The 18522-nt window shown below is 44.8% G+C and overlaps 1 protein-coding gene across 2 annotated transcripts in view; it reads left to right on the forward strand.

Moving 5' to 3' along the window:
* The window catches only part of BAALC (BAALC, MAP3K1 and KLF4 binding), a 43614-nt gene that overhangs the window by 4329 nt on the left and 20763 nt on the right, over nt 1-18522 (forward strand). The window contains exon 2 of one of the 2 annotated variants that reach the window (XM_006028518.3): nt 3652-3777. In XM_006028518.3, coding sequence (XP_006028580.1) covers nt 3652-3762 — 111 coding nt within the window. In that variant the 3' untranslated portion in view covers nt 3763-3777. Of the gene's footprint in view, nt 1-3651; nt 12588-18522 lie in introns of those variants that run through there. The other variant, XM_025209938.1, reaches the window with a different exon arrangement.

Raw genomic sequence — 18522 nt, forward strand, 5'->3', positions numbered from 1 at the left:
TCTGGGGCAGACATGGTGGCTAGGCTGTGCTTGGGAATGGGGCCCCTGGCAGTGTGAGAACACTATAAGTAAAGGACTCAGAGTTGGATCCTGCTCATTTTATATACAAGAGAATTCCCAAGGCTTCCACTTGCCTTTTACATCTAATCATAGCAGGAGGAGGTATGGCTAAATGCCGAGAGGGCTTCCCTGGGACTCAGAAAAGGTGTATTCTGAGTCTGCCACTAGCTGGGTGATCTCAGGTAAATTGCTTCCCCTCTCTGTGATTCAGATTCCCCATCTGTTAAACAGTAAATACATGCCTCTGTAGTAAAGAAGTTAGATATACTGCTGAACAGTGCTGTCTGAAAGCTTCCTGGCTAACATTACATTGTTTTGATTCAATAAATATGTGAAAGGTAGAGACACACCAGACGGATGTGGTCATATTAGGGAATTAAGCAGTACAATGGCAGATGTAGTTCAACCTGCAGAAATGCAAAATAATGCACAATGGCATATGTGGAGTTCAGCTCATAACTATGCAAGTCTCAGTGATGCATACAACTCTGACCTTCATGGGAACTGTACTAGTGTAAAGTGAAGCAGATTTGTGCTGATATTCCAAATGACTAATTCATTTGAGTTAGAGAGAAAAGATTTGAGAGAGAAGATTTTGGATTGATATGAATAGCTCCTTTAAAAAGTCCATGAAAAACTAAATAACCCAAAAGTGGGAAGGAATGTGAGAATCTTGCAGGAAAAATAACGTGAAGTAATATTTGATTGTCACTGATAGAAGCATTTGGACTACAGGCAGTCCTCAGACTTGCCATGCAATTGGTTCCTGAAAACTGCACCTTAAGTCAAAACGTTGGAACTTGGAACCAATTTTCCCATAGAAGCAATGTTCTAAATGGGGAATTGGTTCCTTTACAACGCTTGATACAGCTGCGTCCAGCTGGTAAGTCTGTTGTGGGGGAGGGGGACGGGGAGGGAAGGGGTGTGGGAGAGCAGATCAGTGCCCCACAGCGAAAGAGGGACTGGAGCTGGGACAGTGGCTGGGGCAAGTGCTGCCCAGCTGGGGTGCAGGACGAAGGTGCAGCTTGTCCAGGGGGGAGCAGCTCCCACCACCGCACGCTACTGGTTCGGGAGCTGCTCGTCCAGTGGCTCCCGCTGCTGCTCCCGCCGCTTATCTAGGAGGGCACGGGGGGAGGGCCGTGTGCCCCCGGATCTGTGCGGGGGACGGGGCCAGGGCTGTACTGCACTGAGCTCCAGGCAGGCAGCCCGGGCTATGGGGCTACGGCAAATTTTCACTATTGCCCCTGCTCTGCCACCTGCCCCGCCCTGATCTGGGGGCCCCCGCCCCCCTCTCGCCCAGCCCGGGCATGGCGGGGGGGCGCGGGACAAAGGCGCAGTTCATCCGAGGGTACTTGGAAGCGGGGCGGCGCCTGCCGCCGGCGCTTGTCTGGAGGCAGCGCAGAGGCTCCATCCCATGCCCACCCCACCCCAGCTGTGGGAGCGGCGGCAGGGCATAGCCCCCACTCCCAGCGCCTCCATGGTCGCTCCGTGCAGTGCAGTGCAGCCCCAGCCCTGCCTGCCCTGCGCAGATCTGGGGGCACGCCCCTCCAGCGCCCCCCCAGATCAGCAGCGGCAGTAGCCACTGGATGAGCAGCTCCCGGATCAGTAGCGTGCAGCGGGGGAAGCCGCAACCCCCGCTCCCTCCAGCCCCAAACGAGCTGCCCCTTTGTCCCCCCCCGGCTGGGCAACGCTTGTCCCAGCCCCTGTCCCAGCCACAATCCCTCCTTCGCTGAGGGGGCATTGATCTGCCCCCCGCTGCACCCCTTCTCTCCCCCCTCCCCTTCCAGACTTACCAGCTGGACTCAGCTGTATTGAGCAGCTAACGTTGAAACCCATGTCGGAACCTTGAAACATGGTGTCAATTTATCAAGGGCTAAGTGCCGTTCATCATAAATCGAAATGTCGTAAATCGAGGACTGCCTGCACACACACATATTAGCTGAATTAGACATAAGCGTCTCTACAGTTCAACTGGGAGTGAATTTATGCTCCCATACCTATATAGGGGGTTATTCCTGACTCCCAACACCACCAGCAATGCATTAGTTAATGCAGCAAGGAAGTATATAAATGCACCATAACTCCAGGCTCACTAATTATTGCACAAATGCATAATATATCTCCCAACAGAACTGAACCATCTTTAATGCCCTCTGGACATTTTCAATCTCTCCTTGAGGAGAGGAAACCAAGTCTAGACAGTAGCTAAACAGAGACACACTGCTGTTGATAACAGCTGCATAATATGGTCTCTCTATTTCACTTATTTGCTGTTTTTTTGTGTTGCTGTGAGTTTATGAGGATTATGACATGGTGTGGTCAGCTAGCATATTTAGAGAATGATTATGAAATCAAGCCCAGGTATATTATGTGTACCCACTCCTCCTCACTGAATTCCAGTCTACCTTAGACTTACCTTGTGTGCATGCACTCATACTGATATAAGCATGCAAAGAACCTTCGTATTCCAACACATTGGACCACTGTTGTCTAAATGCTGGAATGCATAGGTGTGCATGCAGTGCATAGGCAGGTACAGACTTTTGAATTTAATGTGAAAATGTGAACACACACATATTCAGACAGGAACTATGTGAACTATATGAACAGACATGCACATTTAGACAGGAAGATGATTAATGCACATAAATCCCTTTTTAAATCTGAATCCACATCCCCAGTAGGCACTGCATCTACAGGTAAAACTGAAGGAAAGTATAGAGCCTCTTGTTAATAGATGTAAGATAGCTAGGCCGCATCCAAACAAGCATGGATGTTTGGTTCCCCAGGGACAACTAACCGCGGCATACCTTGCACTGCTGCTACTTGTCCTGGGGAATGCCCATGCCATGTGCACTCTGGTACATGGCAAGTTACCCTCGGGGTGGTAAGGGAAGCTGGGGCCAGCACTGGGCTGGCTCCAGTAGCCTTACCTGGGATCCTGGGGGCCTCCCTGGGTTACAGCAGCAGTGATTCTGCCACACAGAGCCTGGTTAGCAGCCTGGCTGGCAGATGTGTCTGCGGCACCACATACCGCACAGCCACACTTGTCTGGACACGACCTTAATGGTGAAGGAGAGGTTACCTCATTAAGAGAATAGTAAATGATCTACAACTTGCTATCCATCCATCCATACATCTGTGGAACTCTCATATGTTATGTATCAGATCTTGCTTTTTTTTCTTGCATGAGTTAGCCCATGGAAGTTAAGGTAAGCATGAGGTTGTCCCTCCATAGGGACTATGTATATTGTACTTTTACCTAATTTTTACTTCAGGTAGCAAATAGCTTGGGCTATATCACTGCATCTGATTTTCAATAGAACTCTCTCTGAGTTTTATGGGTAGTTCCCTGGAGAACTGATGTCAGCCAGTTCATTTCTACAGGGAACTCCCCGTAAACCTTGATGTTTAGCAGAAATTGAGAAATTCCGAAGGAAACTACTACACATCACTCATACGGCAGTACTAGGATATAGTAGATTGTCTTGGTTTTAAATCCTTAAATTGGACGGACATCAAGGTAATAGTTTTAAATGTCTCAATTTGATGTCAGTGTGGAACTCACTGTACTTTTTTCCATTTTTACAGGCTAAATGGGACACAAAGAAAATGCCCACAAAAGAAGTTGCCATTAATGTTACAAAAAGCATCAGACAAATTAACAGCGACAGAAGGACGACAAAAAATTGTGTCAATTAACAGAGCAAAACAAAAGTGAGGATGGACCTGACAATACTTTGTTGCACTTTAAGTGTGATTGATCATTTATAAGATTTGAAGATCTCAAGATGTTCTGTGCTGAATGCAATGGGCAGCTGCTGCTGAGTGCCTTGAGAAATGTCTTACCTAGTAGTAAACAGCTGCAGACATTGTAGGATGTTTGGATGCGTAATTTTAAGTGGCAGAGACAGTTTGCATACAGCAAAAATTGTGCCATTTTTTCCTTTCCTAGTCCTGTGTTCTCTACATGTAGGTTTCCTGTCCTGCATTGCTTTAGGGTGGGATTAGACAAGTAGAGCTGCAGTTCACTCACTTTAAAACATAAAAGAGTAATTAATCAGTGTTATTAATAAGTAGCCTGAAATGTTACCTTTGGTTCTGCAAAGTTCATTTAAGGATCAGGCTTTCATAAATAGTCAATCCTGGATACTCAGAAGTAGAGAGATAGGGCCAGTTAACATTATACTGGCTTTTAAACAATATATATGATCCTTGAGTCATATTGTCTTCTGGTTAAATTACTTTCTTTTGCTCCACTGTCTACATCAGAAGAGTTTAGGTGTTGAAAGCAATAAACTTATGTTGTTAGCAGTCTAATGAACTTGAAGTCCCTGGTTTTAGCTCACAGTTTTCTGGCTATATTCTGGATTGGATCTTTTCCACTTCAGTAACTCCAAGCCCAGAGCTATGTTACTAGATTCTGTAAAACACCTATCACTTTATAAATAATCATACTTCCCAAAATAATTTCTTAATGATGACAACTGCAAGAAAATTATCTATATTTGATAATTAAACATAGCTGATCTGATAGTGTGTTTTGGCTTTTTCAGTATGTGGGAAATGGATAGAGCATACATTTTGACTGCATTGTTATGGATCCCACATGACTGCATTATACATTTATCATAAGTGTATTAACAAAAAGGCAGTATATGGTCCCATACAGTAATTAACACAAGACCCTGTTAAGAATGAAGTAATAAATTAGCTATAAACTTACTGTAGCTTGAACTTGGACTTCTATAGAAATAACACGAGTAAAATCATCCACTACACATATGAGCATCCTTAATTATAATTTACAATACCTGTTCAACAACTTTTGATATTTATAACTGATAACAGATGACAGGAGATCCTCTCGGTAATGCCTTCAGCTTGATAATGGTTAAGGCAAGAAAAATCAATTAAAGTATGAATTGCAGGAAGTACTTCTCCTTTATGCCTTGGCAAACATCTGTAAATAAAATCCTGGAAATGCAACCAAATTTATTCCAAAGAAGAATCATTTTAAGAAGTTGACATTATGTTTACAAGCATCTACTACTTTACTTGAAATATAAGTCTATGCCATGTAAAATGTTTATAGATAAGTAATTATTTTCCATTATTCATACACAAAAACAATGTGAAGTCCAGAACAAATTATTATGCGTACAGTAGCACATGCCTTTTAATAGGTGAAGTAGATCTGCCAATTTTAGCCCTTCTCTTAAAGTTAATTTTTATCTGGTAGGTAGTCCTGTGTTGTGCTATTTTATACAAGAACAAAATGGCATTGGAAATAAGGTTGTGTAGGTGAAAACAACTGCTATCTGCATTTATCCCACCAGCTTATGATTACTTTTCAATTTGCCAAACTGCTGAAGAACAGCAAGAGACCTGGCCCCATCTCTGAAAGTAAGGAATGCCTGTAGCACAGGGGTGGGCAATTATTTGGGCCCAAGGGGCACTTAAGAAGTTTTGGTGAGCTCTTGCAGGCCAGGTCAGCTACAACCCCCGCCATCCAACTGTGCTGTGTAAGCACCTCCCTCTTCCCCCCAGCAACAGCTCACCAAAACTCTCTAAGTGGCTCTGCTCCATGCTCAGCTGGGCAGCTGGGATGGGGCTGCAGGTGAGCAGGGAGTGGCAACCTGGAGAAGGATAGGTGGCCAGGGCTGGGTTCATGAGGCTGTGCCAGCACAAGGCCAGAGCCCAGGGCAGAGCCATGATCCTGCTCCATGTAGACTGGCTGGAACCGATGCAGGCAGGACATACTTGGCTGCGTGAACAGAATGGGCCACATGTAGATGGAGAGGTTCATCTGGGAGTGGGATGGACACAGCTGGGGTTGGGATCTTGGGGCAGTGACAGTGTGGGGCCGGGACCTGGGGCAGCTCTGCAATCCCCACTCATGCCCCTGCCTATAGAACCAGCACCCATCGCAGGGAAGTGCAAGGAATGGATTGTGGCTCTGGCCCAGGCACTAGCCCCACACTGTCACTGCCCTGTGATCCCAGCCCCACCTCCCCTTCCTGTTCCCAGGTGCCACTCCCTGCCCACCCACAATCCCATCCCATCCACCTGGCCACACACCCTGCCTGCGTGGTAGGTGCTGGGCAAATGGGCCAGGGTGCCTGGGCAGTGGGACTTGGTCTGACAGCAGCAGCAGCCAGAAGTAGCTGCCACCGCTGCTGCTGAGGCTGCCAGAAGTGGAATCCAGCCTCCACACCACCCTAGCGCTGCTGCACGTCTTTGGGCAGCGGGACTGGCCCCATGTGCTGCAGCCTGGGCTGCCCTCTGCACCTGTGCCAGGCAGGACTGGTGGACCTGCCACGGGCTGGACAAAATCCCTTGGTGGGCCAGATCCAGGCTATGGGCCATATTTTGTGCACCCCTACTGTAGCAGCTCAGTTATTTTTCTTTAGAAATAGATGGTCATTGTTGTCTGTGGCAACAGACAAACCTGACTGAATACACAAGCTCATAAAAGTGTATGAGCTATTGTACAAATGAAAGCAGTGTCAAACTAATCACAGAACCCTGCCCAGAAGTTACTGGCAGAGACAGGATTGTATAAACCAGTACAAAACAGAAAAGCTACAGAAGGCAATCGGTGTGATGCATATATATCAGCTAGTACATGTCAGGGAATGAATGCATCTAAAGGGGTTTTTAAAGGAGGAGAAAGCAGGTTCCTAATGTTAGTTGAGAAGCTATTTCATAGATAGGCCTTGTGAAGGAAACAGTTGAGGTTAACAAACAGATAGTGTGAACCAACAATGTTCAGGCAGGGAGATAGTTTGCAAACTATGAATTTTAGTAGAACAGCTGTTTTTTTTTAAACTGCTTGTATAGTGTGTATATTATTATTCAATAATACTAACTTATGTTCATTGAAAATCTACATTAAATAACTGGAGATACTTGAATGTGATAAAACTGCTGAGGTTCAAATATGGTACCTACTAATGATTAAATCCCAGAAAAAAAACAGAAAATTGAGACATGGGAAAGAAAGGCTGCAATCTTGGTGTTATGTGATATTTCCATCATGATTGTTATTTGTTTTTCTAGTCTCCTGTACAAGTGTTGGGATAGTTTTATATGCAAACCATTCCATAAGTATTTTTGTTTAGAGCTAGAGCCAAACCAAAACTTTTAGTCCAAACGTGCATCATCTTTATTGTGATAAAACCTATATTCAAATTGTCTTGAGCTTGTCTCTCTAAGTTACAACTGACAAAGGGCTATGGAAAAAACCCCTATTCCTTTAAAAGGGCAGGCTACTGCTTGCATCATATATTGTAATGATTATTACTTAGAAAGATGACTATTGTCATAGCTCAAAGAAGTCTCAAAAGTCTTCATTCCTGTCAGTCCACGCTTGTCATTCTGAAGGTGTATTATAGATCACAGCCCATAACTGCCCATTTATTTCCTGATATTTGGAGATGCGAAGAACGGTGTGAGATTTTTTTGATGTCTTTGGTTTATTTTACGTCTAACTAATCTAACTCAGTTTATGTTGATGGCTGGACAATGGAGAAGGGAAAAGAGAGCAGTCAGACTTCTACTAGACATGCTGTTCCTACTAGGGGTGTTTACAGTTTTGGCTGGAGAGATTTGTCTCTGCTGTGAACTGCTGTTTTGATCCACCCACCAATATTCTAATGAACAAAAACAGGTCTAGGGGATTTTCCCTTTGCCTGTTTCACTGCTTCTCCTTACTGAGGTAGGAATCCTTGCTTAGTCAGAGCTGTGACAGTAACAGTGGCCAAACTCAACTTTATTCTGTCACATGAAAATGTTAGTAGACAAACCACTGTTCTTCACTACTTAGAACAGTGGTTCTCAGTCTCTTAGACTCAAAGCACACCTTGGAAAATGCTGGATCTGAGTTTTCAGTCATTTTTTTACTATGGAAATATACTAAATTTTTTTCTGTTGTAGAGAACTCAGAGAGACTACAATAGGTCTGAATGTTTGTGACATTAGGGATTCCTATTTGAAATCTTTCTAGGTTTATCTTGTGATTCATGTTTGCACTCCTAACAGTTCTAACATTGTGTAGAGTCCTGTGGCACCTTAGAAAGGGTCTCAAGGCACCCCAGGGTACTATGGCACCCTGGTTGTGAATCACTGGTTTAGAAACTTCTTTGGGTTAGAATCAACATTTGGCCACCCTGTAATCAGGATAATTTCAGTGGTTAAAGTGCAGATGTGTTCGAAAAGGTATGAAGTTGACATCATGAAAGGCATGAAAACGCCTTTGTGGATTTCCAGATTTATTGTGTCTATAACTAAAGGTACACTTTTCTAATTGGTAGTCCAGCAATTCATCTTAGGGACTAAAAGCCATGCTATTCTTAGCTCACATGCTGCCATCCATTCTAAAATATGGCAACCATATCTTGGTTAGCTATATTGTTTTTAAAGTAGGAGCCAGAATGAAGTCCAGCTCACTTTCACAGAGCTGTGTTGGTTCTGCAATAATATGAGTTTAAATCATAGAAAGATTTTTTTTAATGGTTGTGCCACTGAATTGACATAAAAATCAGATCTGTTGAGTGGAGAAAGTGGAGATACCTCCCTTAGAGGTAGGAGCATTTCCACTCTAAACTTAAATTTCAAAGAATACATACACACTAAAGTGCAAGTCTTTGTGTTCATGTTTAGATATCTGTGTAGTAGTGGAGTCACCAAAGTTGCCTGTATTGGGCGATTTCAATATTTCTGTTTCTGATTAATTGTTGGGGTTTGTTCAATATCTCATGAACTGGCTCAAATCCTGAACCTTAGCCTTTAGGGATTCAAGAACTTGGTCAAAATGTTCTGGCTTGGATCTGTGTCTAACTACAATCAACTTGTCAAATCTTTTAATGTATTATGGTATGTTACAGTTCACATGAATTAAATGCTCTCTGTAACAAAAATTACAGTATGCCTTGAACTTCCTAGGACTACTGCATTAGTTTTACCGAACCTCATGTTTACTGAACCTCATGCACATATTTAGTTCTTTAATGGATCATTCATGCTCCTTATAACTTCACTAGGAATAAGACTGGACTCTTGAGGAGTATTACTGTGAGTATTAGCATACTCATATGATAACATGAGGCCTAGGCAATACTGAGTAATATCTTTCTCTGTGGGTAGCCCAGTTGAAGACAAGGTTGTAATTTGTGGAATAATGTACTAGTCAGTGTAAGTAAGAGTCTAGCCCATATTGATTAATACAGGGTACATCCTAATAGTAACATTTAACTTTTTATGCTGTTTTAATGCTATTTCTGGAAGGGCAGAGACAACGTCTCCTGTGTCAATTTTGTAAAAGTATCTAAAATAAGAAGGTTTGTGCTTAAATATATTACCTTAAATATATCTTAATATATTTTTATGGCCAGCTTAACTGTTTACCCAGTTACAACATTGTCCTTCAGAAAATAGTTAAAGTGAATGAACATAACAGACAGGTGCTTTGTGTTTCTTGCTGATTGTTATTCAATATTAACTGATAGTAGCTATGCAATTGCTATACCTAGGAACTGTGTAAAAACTTGCACTCATGAAAATTTCAATGAATTCTCACAGTGCTGACTGTTGCAACCAATACTCTTGCTAGTGACTGTCTTCCTGCCACCCTGTCAACAAACGTTTGATTAAGACAAAAAGAAAAAATGCACAGGTGGAAATGTCCAAAAGATTAAGACCAGTGAACAAGTAACTGTTCAGAAGGCTCAGAGACATGATTGAGGCAGTAATCAGTTATTGAAAAAGATAGATAATGCATTTCTAATTTTAAAAAATTAAAATACCCCACCATGCACTAGTTATCATTAGTAGTAAATATTTAGATGATGTGTAAACTGCAGTAAGAGACCTTTAAGATTGATTGCCCCATCTGATGCAGTGTTACTGAGTTTCCTGTTGTAACTGCATTTTGTTTTCAGCTTTCTGGGTATATCTTCTCCATGAAGATGTTCTTCATCACTGATTTATTCAGACCAGGATATCATTCATTGCTCCATTAATTGATTTTTGATATTTGGTTCTTTTTTCCCTTAAGAGAAGGGTATTAAATGCTTTTGGCCCTGCAGGCCGGATCCAGACTGTGGACACCCTGCAAGTGTCAGCAATGATATTAGTCCCCACAGTTACCAGAGCCACTGTATTGGCATAGCTCTGTAACCCAGGAGGTTAACAAAAGCTCCACCCTCTTTTCCCTTTGCCTCTGATTTTAGTTGCCAACAGTGACTACAACTCCCAAATTTAGCAGCAAGTTAGGTGGGGTGAGCAGCAGGAGCATTAACCCCCCTTGGTTCTGAAGGTGTGCTCATATAGTGGTTCTGGCAGCTGAACTGACAAGCCCCATGAGCCAAATTTGGCCCATGAAGGTGGATCATCCAGTCCATGAGAGAGCCTATAGGCTGGATGACCCACCCCTGTGGGCCTGATCTGGCTTATAAGATGTATGTTTGGCACCCCTGCCTTAGGATGGTGGTTTGCAAGCTGTGGCCCATGGACCACAGGAGGTCTGCAGGACAAGTGACCCCTGGAGCCCACTGGTCTCTGTCTGCCTTTGTAGCATTCTCAATTAAAAGTGTGCTAATAAGGGAGAATGGTCATCCATAAAAACTGTTGAAGGTTGACAGTGGCCCACTGGCCAAAAAATTTAGGAACTGTGGCCTTAGGACATTACCATAGCTCACAATATACTGTCTATATGTGAAAAGTCTGTATGAAATTGATGTCAAGATCATTAGTTCATGCTAACACAGGTTCCTTAACTTGGACCACTGTAGAGGCGGTTTGAATTCATGGGTGGAAATCTGTGTTCTTGATGATATATGCTTCGTGCACCTTACTGATCTCAGTGCTGTTTCCAATTGAGTCATTTATGGGCGTGTAAGTCATGGCAGGTTTGGCTTTTTTGGCCTATGCAAGGTTAAACTCTGTTTTCAGGTACTTCTATGTACACCAGAGTAAATCTATGGGTCTGCCCCTAAATCCACTGAAGCTAATGACAAATGATCTACTGACTCTAGGTGGTGGCCTCTGAATTTATATCCATGCAACTGAGAGCATCACTTGACCCTTAACTGTGTCTTGCATTTGATGAATAATATGCAGTGTGACAGCCAGTTTATAGGAGGAAGTGTGGCTTGTCTCGTTATGAGTTATATAGCAGATCAACTTTTTCTATAGTTGTCAAGTGCGTGAGCCTCTGAGAATGGTTTTGTGCGTAGGTGTGGCCTCTGTATTTTCAGTGGCTAAAACTGAGCTGTTTGTTTAAAGAGAAAAAAATATTGCTAGTCACACAACTATGGCTCAGGTCTTGGGGGTCAATGTTTTCCTTACCTACCCCTACAATCTGGCTTCTTATGGAGTTCCTGTTTCTGTAGCCAGTGATAGTCAGGTGACATGGTAAACCGGTTCAGTCATCCTGACATCATTACTCAGAGGCGACCTTCCCATGAGAAAACTTTCCCATTCATTGTTCGTCAAAGCAGATGTTAAAATGTGAAGTAGGTCCAATATAGAAAACAGAATAATCATACTAGAGGGAATTTATCTCTGAAAGAAAAAAAGCTTCCCCCACTCTGCCACTAATGCCTCTGGCTGCTTCTGTGATACGAAGCTAGAAGTGTAATACTTTCCACACTGTTCTTTAATTGGAAGCACAATAAATCATGCCACTTATTTTGTTTCTCAAGTCGTTGGTTCTACAGGAGAATCTGGTCGTGCCTGGAAAACATCCCTTGTGCAGAAAGCACTTTACCAACCCTGGCCTGAGCTTTGTTAACCAAGGTTTCCCAAAGGAATTTGTTCTAGTTGTCCAATCACTTGGAGGACTCCATGACACATTGATGGAATTTTCTTCTGGGATATCATTTGAAACTGAGCATAGAAATGGCATCTGGATAATGCAGAGAGGGACTCTCCAATTACCGGTAGAAAACAATAGGAAAGTTCAGTCTCACTGTAGGCCAGTGGAGGTCTGTCTGCTTGATTTGGTTCCTGTGCTTTTCCAATATACTTAGCAATTTCATCACTGTTGCTGCTTGGAGGACATACAAACTTCTACAGCACAGCTAAGATGATTGTTCACTGAAAGTTGGGGAGGAGAATATGATTGTTGTGTAAGCAATATGCAAGTCCTAGGTTCAACTTGCATTTTTGTTCATTACTTAACTAAGGCCTCACAGAAAACAAGATGCGTTGATCTTCCTAGAATATTTGTTCATGTGTACATGTGCATGTGTACATTGTAATGTCTTTAATGTGTTCTGCAGTACATGCATGTTTTTGTGAACCTTTCAGTTGTTTTTAATTCTAATATGTTTAATATTTGAACTGAAATATATTTAACATGCCTTATGAAAAGAGCAAGCTGTATAACATGTATACATTATGTTTGAAGAAGCAGGCTTTGTTTTATTGGGATATAATGAAAAATCTGTTTAAATGGATACAGAAAGGAGCATTTTGTACTTGGATTTTATTTGCAAATGACTGAGGTTTGACTTTGAATTTAAAACAAAAATAAAAAAAATCTTTTAGACTGATGTATCTGTTTTATATAAAAGGGAAGTGTACAGTATGAGAAGGTTCTGGTAGATATGCCTCCTACAAAACTAGGAGTAATGATAGAAGATATACAAATAACTACTCTCTCCTCCCTCTTATAAAATTGAATAGTCTATTTCAGGTGTTCTCAAATGTGGTCCATGGGTTACTTGCACTGAAAACAGCTAAATAAATATTCTCCAAAAGATTATTTTCACACAACCAGGTCAGTAGTTGCCACAGGGGTGCTATGAAACGGAAAACAGAGAGAGAAAGTGGCTCATGTGATTACAGGTGGGAATATGGTGGTGAGTCCCTGTGATGGGACCAGGGAAGGCAATATGCCCTTCAGACCATTTAGGGAGGGGTACAAGAAGAGAGGGGACAAACACTGATGATGATCTGGGCCAGGGGTGGACAATTATTTCAGCTCAAGGGCCACTTAACAAGTTCTGGTGAGCTGTTGAGGGTGGCACACACAAAATATTTCAGAAGATACCATTTTAACAAATTATAGATAAAAGTCAACTAAAAATCAAACATCTACTATAACAGATTTTAATTTTATTTCAAAAATAATTTTTGTCCCAGTTTTTTCTTGAGTAGTGTATATAGAGGTGATTGCATGATAGCTCAAAATATAGTCTTACTCTCGTATATTATGTGGGAAGGGTGTGGAGTGTGTTTGTGCATGTGCACGTGTAAGGGGAGCTACCTGCATGCTAAGTCCTGGGAGCCAGCCAGGGGTAGGGGGAAGGGAGCACATGCAGCAGAGATTTTCTGAGTGGTGCAGGTTCAGGTGTGTTGTGCCCCTCTCAAACCGGCCCGTGGTACTCTGCATAGGGCCAAGCCCCACCCGCTCCCACTTGGGGCAGCCCATGCATTGCCCCCCCCCACACCTGCCATGCCCCGGCCCCAGCCCCAGCCCCAGCCCCAGCCAGAGCACACAGCTTCCTGGCAGGGCTGCTATCAGTGCGGCTGTAGCCACCTGAGTACTGCTCAGCTCCCCCAGTCTCCAGAGGCTCCTCCTCCTCTTGCCCCTGCTGCACCACTCTGGGTGAGGGGGAAGCTGTAGCCAGGCAGCTCTCACCCCAGTGTATAAGGCTCCCGCCCAGCTCCCAGCCACCTTCCACCCACTCCATCTGCCTGGCGCAGTGGGCGGCCACCTGCAGGTGGCTGAGTGGGTGGAAGGGGGCTGGGAGCTGGACCTAATCCACTGGGGCAGGAGCTGCCCAGCTGTAGCTTCCTCCCTGTCCGGAGCAGCGCAGCAGGGGCAGGAAGAGGAGGAGCCATTGGATGGAAGCAGGGGGAGCGGAACAGTACCCAGGGGCTGCAGCTGTACCCAAAGGAGTCTTGCTGGGAAGCTATGTATGCTGGCCAGGGCCACAAATGTGCATAGGTGGGAGCACAGTGCAGGCTGCCCTGGGCAGGAGCATGTAGGGCTAGTGTATGGACCTCGGCCCCATGCAGAGCTCCACAGGGGCAGCTACAGGCCAAATGTAATCAACTGGCAGGCCAGATTTGGCCTGTGGGCTGTATTTTGCCCACCCAATCTATGCAGAGCTACGCTTATGTCCTGCCATGAGTATTTCCCATGCTTCTGGGATCTGCTGGTTCCCCTTTCCTCTCTACCCCCCACCCCCTCCCCCTCCACACTTTTCTGCTACATGTGTCAGGGTGTTTTTAAACCTTCCCAGAGGCACTGGGTATTAGCAACAGCCAAGGCTGGGGACTTTGACTGGGGTGTGCCAATGTTCTTGCTGGGACCAAAGATGGAAGTTCCTGGATAGAGGGTCTTGCCCCTCCACTCAGGGTCAGACTGATCACCATATTTGGGGTCAGGAAAGAATTTTACCTCATGATCAGATTGGTATGGACTGTGGGGGTTTTTGCCTTCCTCTCTAGTGTGCGGTGTGGCCCTTTCCCCCAGCACCTCTTGTGCACATATTGACAACATTTCATAGAAGCAGGATGTTGGCTGTCGTGGTTCTGCTTTACCTGTGGCAGGTGGCAGGTTAGGGTGTTAGGTTTATGTTGTATCAGAGTTGCCCAGGGTCTTATGTAGAGTTTAAATTATGGTTTGTATGGGATGGTTTGAATAGGGATGATCCTGCCTCAGGCAGGGGGTTGGACAAGATGACCTCTGGAGGTCCCTTCCAGCCCTACTTCTTTATGGTTCTATGATTTATTAAGATGGGATCCATGATCTGACAAACTTTGAGAGCCCCTGTTCTATTTTATTTTTTAGGTTGAAAAGTTGCTCAGTCCACCTTTCTGAATGTCTCTTCCTTGAGGTTCCTAGTGAACGAAAGACAAAATTTAACATTAGATGTCCAGGCTTAAGTTTTACATCATTGATATTTCTTTTGCAATAGCACCCATAATCCTCATTTAGAAGATTCTGTATAAAGACACAGGAAGACAAGGTCCCAATTCCAAAGAGGGAGGCATCTGAGAGGAGGCATCTTATTTTCTTCCACGCAGATCCTTATCCTCTCTGGCAAAATGGCAAATTGGAAGTGCAGTTGAGCATGCTGCAGAAATAGCCACCTGCAGGGGGCAGCAAGTAGAGCTGTGTATTTGGCTTCCATAGAAAGCCAAATATACCTATACCTATATAGGGTGACTTCTCCCTATGTCTGAAGAAGGATGTTTGTGCCCAAAAGCTTGCAAAGAACAATTTTTCCAACTATTTAGTGGGTCTAATAAAAATATCACATTTACCCAAAGAACCTTGTCTGGCTATGTCCTTAGACCAACATGGCTACAACCAACAACCCTATCAAAAGGCCCTGTGTATTTCCCAAGTTTCAGCAGCAAGGAACACAAGATTCCAGGATGAGACTGCTTGGTGTCCAACTCCAGAGTCAGGTATTTGGGGCATGGGGCCAGAAGGCTTTTCCTGTTTGTTTGATGTGTGCATTTGAAATTAATGAGATTCCACAGCCAATAAAATATACAGTCTTCTGGCTCAAATGAAGCAGTACAGGTTTGACAAGGGAACAGAGCTGCACTGTTGAGTTTTGCTTCAGAAATCAGACCACAGTTCTCTTCTGTAATTCCTGTTTTATTTTCTTTTGGTTGTAGAGATCTTTCCCCCACTGTCTGAAAGAGTTTCTGAGGCTAAAAGATCATCTCTATCCTAATTGTCTATGCCTAGCATGTACTTTGACAAATAGCTTTTCCTTCTCTGATTCATGGCCAAGATGCTGACATAGCAACTAGCTTGTTTCCTGCTGAAAAGGCATCGTAGTACAAAGGAATGGCTTTGAGATGTTCCAGAAATAAGGAATTTGGTGGGGGTGGGGGACAGAGAGACCTTGATTCAGCAGTCAGGCATGAAGCTGCACATGGGATCCTGAGAACAGAATATTTTCAATGTTTGGGATTAGCTTGTGTCTGCAGGGTAAAGACCTGTGGTGCAGTAAGGGAGACTTGCCACAGGGAGAACCTAGGGGGAGTTCTGGCTTAATGGACTTCTTCCTTTGGCTCTGGGGAGTGGGTACTGTATGGGCAGTTCTGCCATACTTTCAGTGGGAGAAACATGCACTCTGATGGCTGAGATCCATCCATCCTTCCTTGACCTCATTAGTGAGATTGGTGTGGAGCAACACTTTCAGCACAGGCAGTCAAAAAGCCTGAGGCTGAATCGATTCAGTCTTTGCAGGCTAGTCTAAACTGCACAGATTAAATTGAAACAGAAGTGAACATACATTTATCTTTGATTCAGGAAAATGCAGCCACATGCTTGCAGTGGCTCAGGCCAGAAGTCAGGAGCACTAGAGCATGACTGTCTGTTCACATCCTCTTCCTGCTGCCCGTGATGTCTCTGGGATTTGCAGTCCAGAATTACAGCAGCAGGACTTTGCAGGGTTGCTCATCACTTCCTTTTCCTGCTTCCAGGTGCCTCTGGGATTTATAGTCCACAGTTGCAGCCAGCAGTAAGTTTGAGAGGGGGAAGGGGAATTTAACTCCCCTCCCTGGTCCCAGACCTCAGCTGGGGTTTGCCTATACTGGGCTGCATCCCTAGCTGGGCTTGCCCCCCCGCCTTCCCCTTGTCAGCCAGTTCGCACTGCTCCAGCTAGAGAGCAGAGGTGAGGAGCCATCCCTGCTCTCTGTTGCAGACAGCACAGCCCAGCCTAGGGCTAGAAAGCATGCTGAGAGACTGTGATTTAACTTGAAACAGGAAGTGGTCTGGGACAGAAATTCCACAAAACAGTTTGACCCAAAGTCTGATACTACATTCAACCAGATTTATCGTAAACCAGTTTCAGCCATTTTGAAACTGGTTAATATGCACTGAACTTATGTTCTGATATAGGTTTAAACCACTTTCTGATCACTTAAACCATTTTATGTGTAACTTCTGTCCCTAGCCATTGTAATTGCCCCCTGCACAAAGGCATAAGGAGCAGTACCCACCTGCAGTCTGCCCTTACAGCACAGGTGGGCAAAATATGACCTGAGGGCCAGATCCAGCCTGACAACTGATTGGATCTGGCTTGTGGGTAGGTGTCCACCAATTGATTATATCCAGCCTGCAGCTGCCCCTGTGGCATTCTGCATGGGGACTGAGCCCCGCCTAGGGCAGCCTGCGCCACATTCCCACCCAGCCAGTGCACCCAGTTTCCCCAATGGGCTGCTCCCAGTGCAACTGTAGCTGCCCAGGTACTACTTGGCTCTCCCTGCCTCCAGTGGCACCACCTCCTCCTACCCTGCTGCATCACTCTGGGCAGTAGGTAATGCAGGGAAGGGTAGTGGGCAGAGAGGAGACTTCAGCTGGGCAGTTCCTGCCCCAGTGTGTGGCGTTCCAGCTCCCAGCCACCTTCCACCCACTCCACCCACCTGGCACAATGAGCAGCCATCTGTGGGTGGCCAAGTGGGTAGAAGACAGCCCTGCTGAAAGCTATGCATGCTGGCCAGGGCCAGAACTTGGGCTAGAGTGCTTACAGGCAGGAGCACAGCAGGCGCTGCCCCAGGCAGGAGTAGGTGGGGCTCAGCTCCATGTAGAGCACCACAGGGGCAGCCATGGGCCAGATGTGGCAGGTAGACCACAGCTGCACTGCACCACCCAGGCGAGCTTTGATGCATGCATCTCCTGATCCCCTCTCCCTCTCCCCCCCAGCCAGCTCCCGGGACCTAGCATGCAGGTAGCTCCCCCACATGTGCACACCCACCTACCCACACACATCCCACACTCCTCATACACCTACACACCCCCACCAACCCCCCCACACCCACATGCACCCCCTACTCCTCCCACATACACCACCACACACCCCCCATCCCCATACACACATTATACATGAGTAAGACTATTTTGAGCTGTTATGCAATCCCTTTTCTATACAGTACTTAAAAAACATAAATCATGACAAAAATATTTTTTGAAATAAAATTACCCTATTATAGTTAGGGCCTGGTTTAAATTGTGGGCCCAGCTTGCAGCATGGCAGCCTCTTCAATCTTGGAGTTCCCCTCATTGGCCCCACCACTGGCTACTCATTCCTGATGGCTGGGAGTGAAAACCACAGTTTTAAAATATGCCGTGGTTTTTGCCTCCTTTTCCTTGCTGCTGACCAGATGGGAGGCAAAAATCATGGCATATTTAAAACTGTGGTTTTCGCCTCCTGGCCATCAGGAGCAAACAGCAAGCAGAGGGTGGGGGGAACCAACAAGGCCCCTCTGCCAATCAGCAGTGGGGAGCACACAGGGGGAACTCCAAGATGAAAGGAGTCACCATGCCGTGAGATGGGCCCGTGATTTAAGCCAAGCCCTAGTTATAGTAGATGTTTTATTTTTAATATATGATTTGGGTTTTTATGTATAATTTGTTTTAAAATCTTTTGAAAGATATTATGTGTGTGGCCCTCAACAGCTCACCAAAACAAGGCCCTCCTGCTG

The sequence above is a fragment of the Alligator sinensis genome, unplaced genomic scaffold (assembly GCF_000455745.1).
Source record: "Alligator sinensis unplaced genomic scaffold, ASM45574v1 scaffold1115_1, whole genome shotgun sequence".
In the NCBI taxonomy this organism is placed as follows: domain Eukaryota; kingdom Metazoa; phylum Chordata; order Crocodylia; family Alligatoridae; genus Alligator; species Alligator sinensis.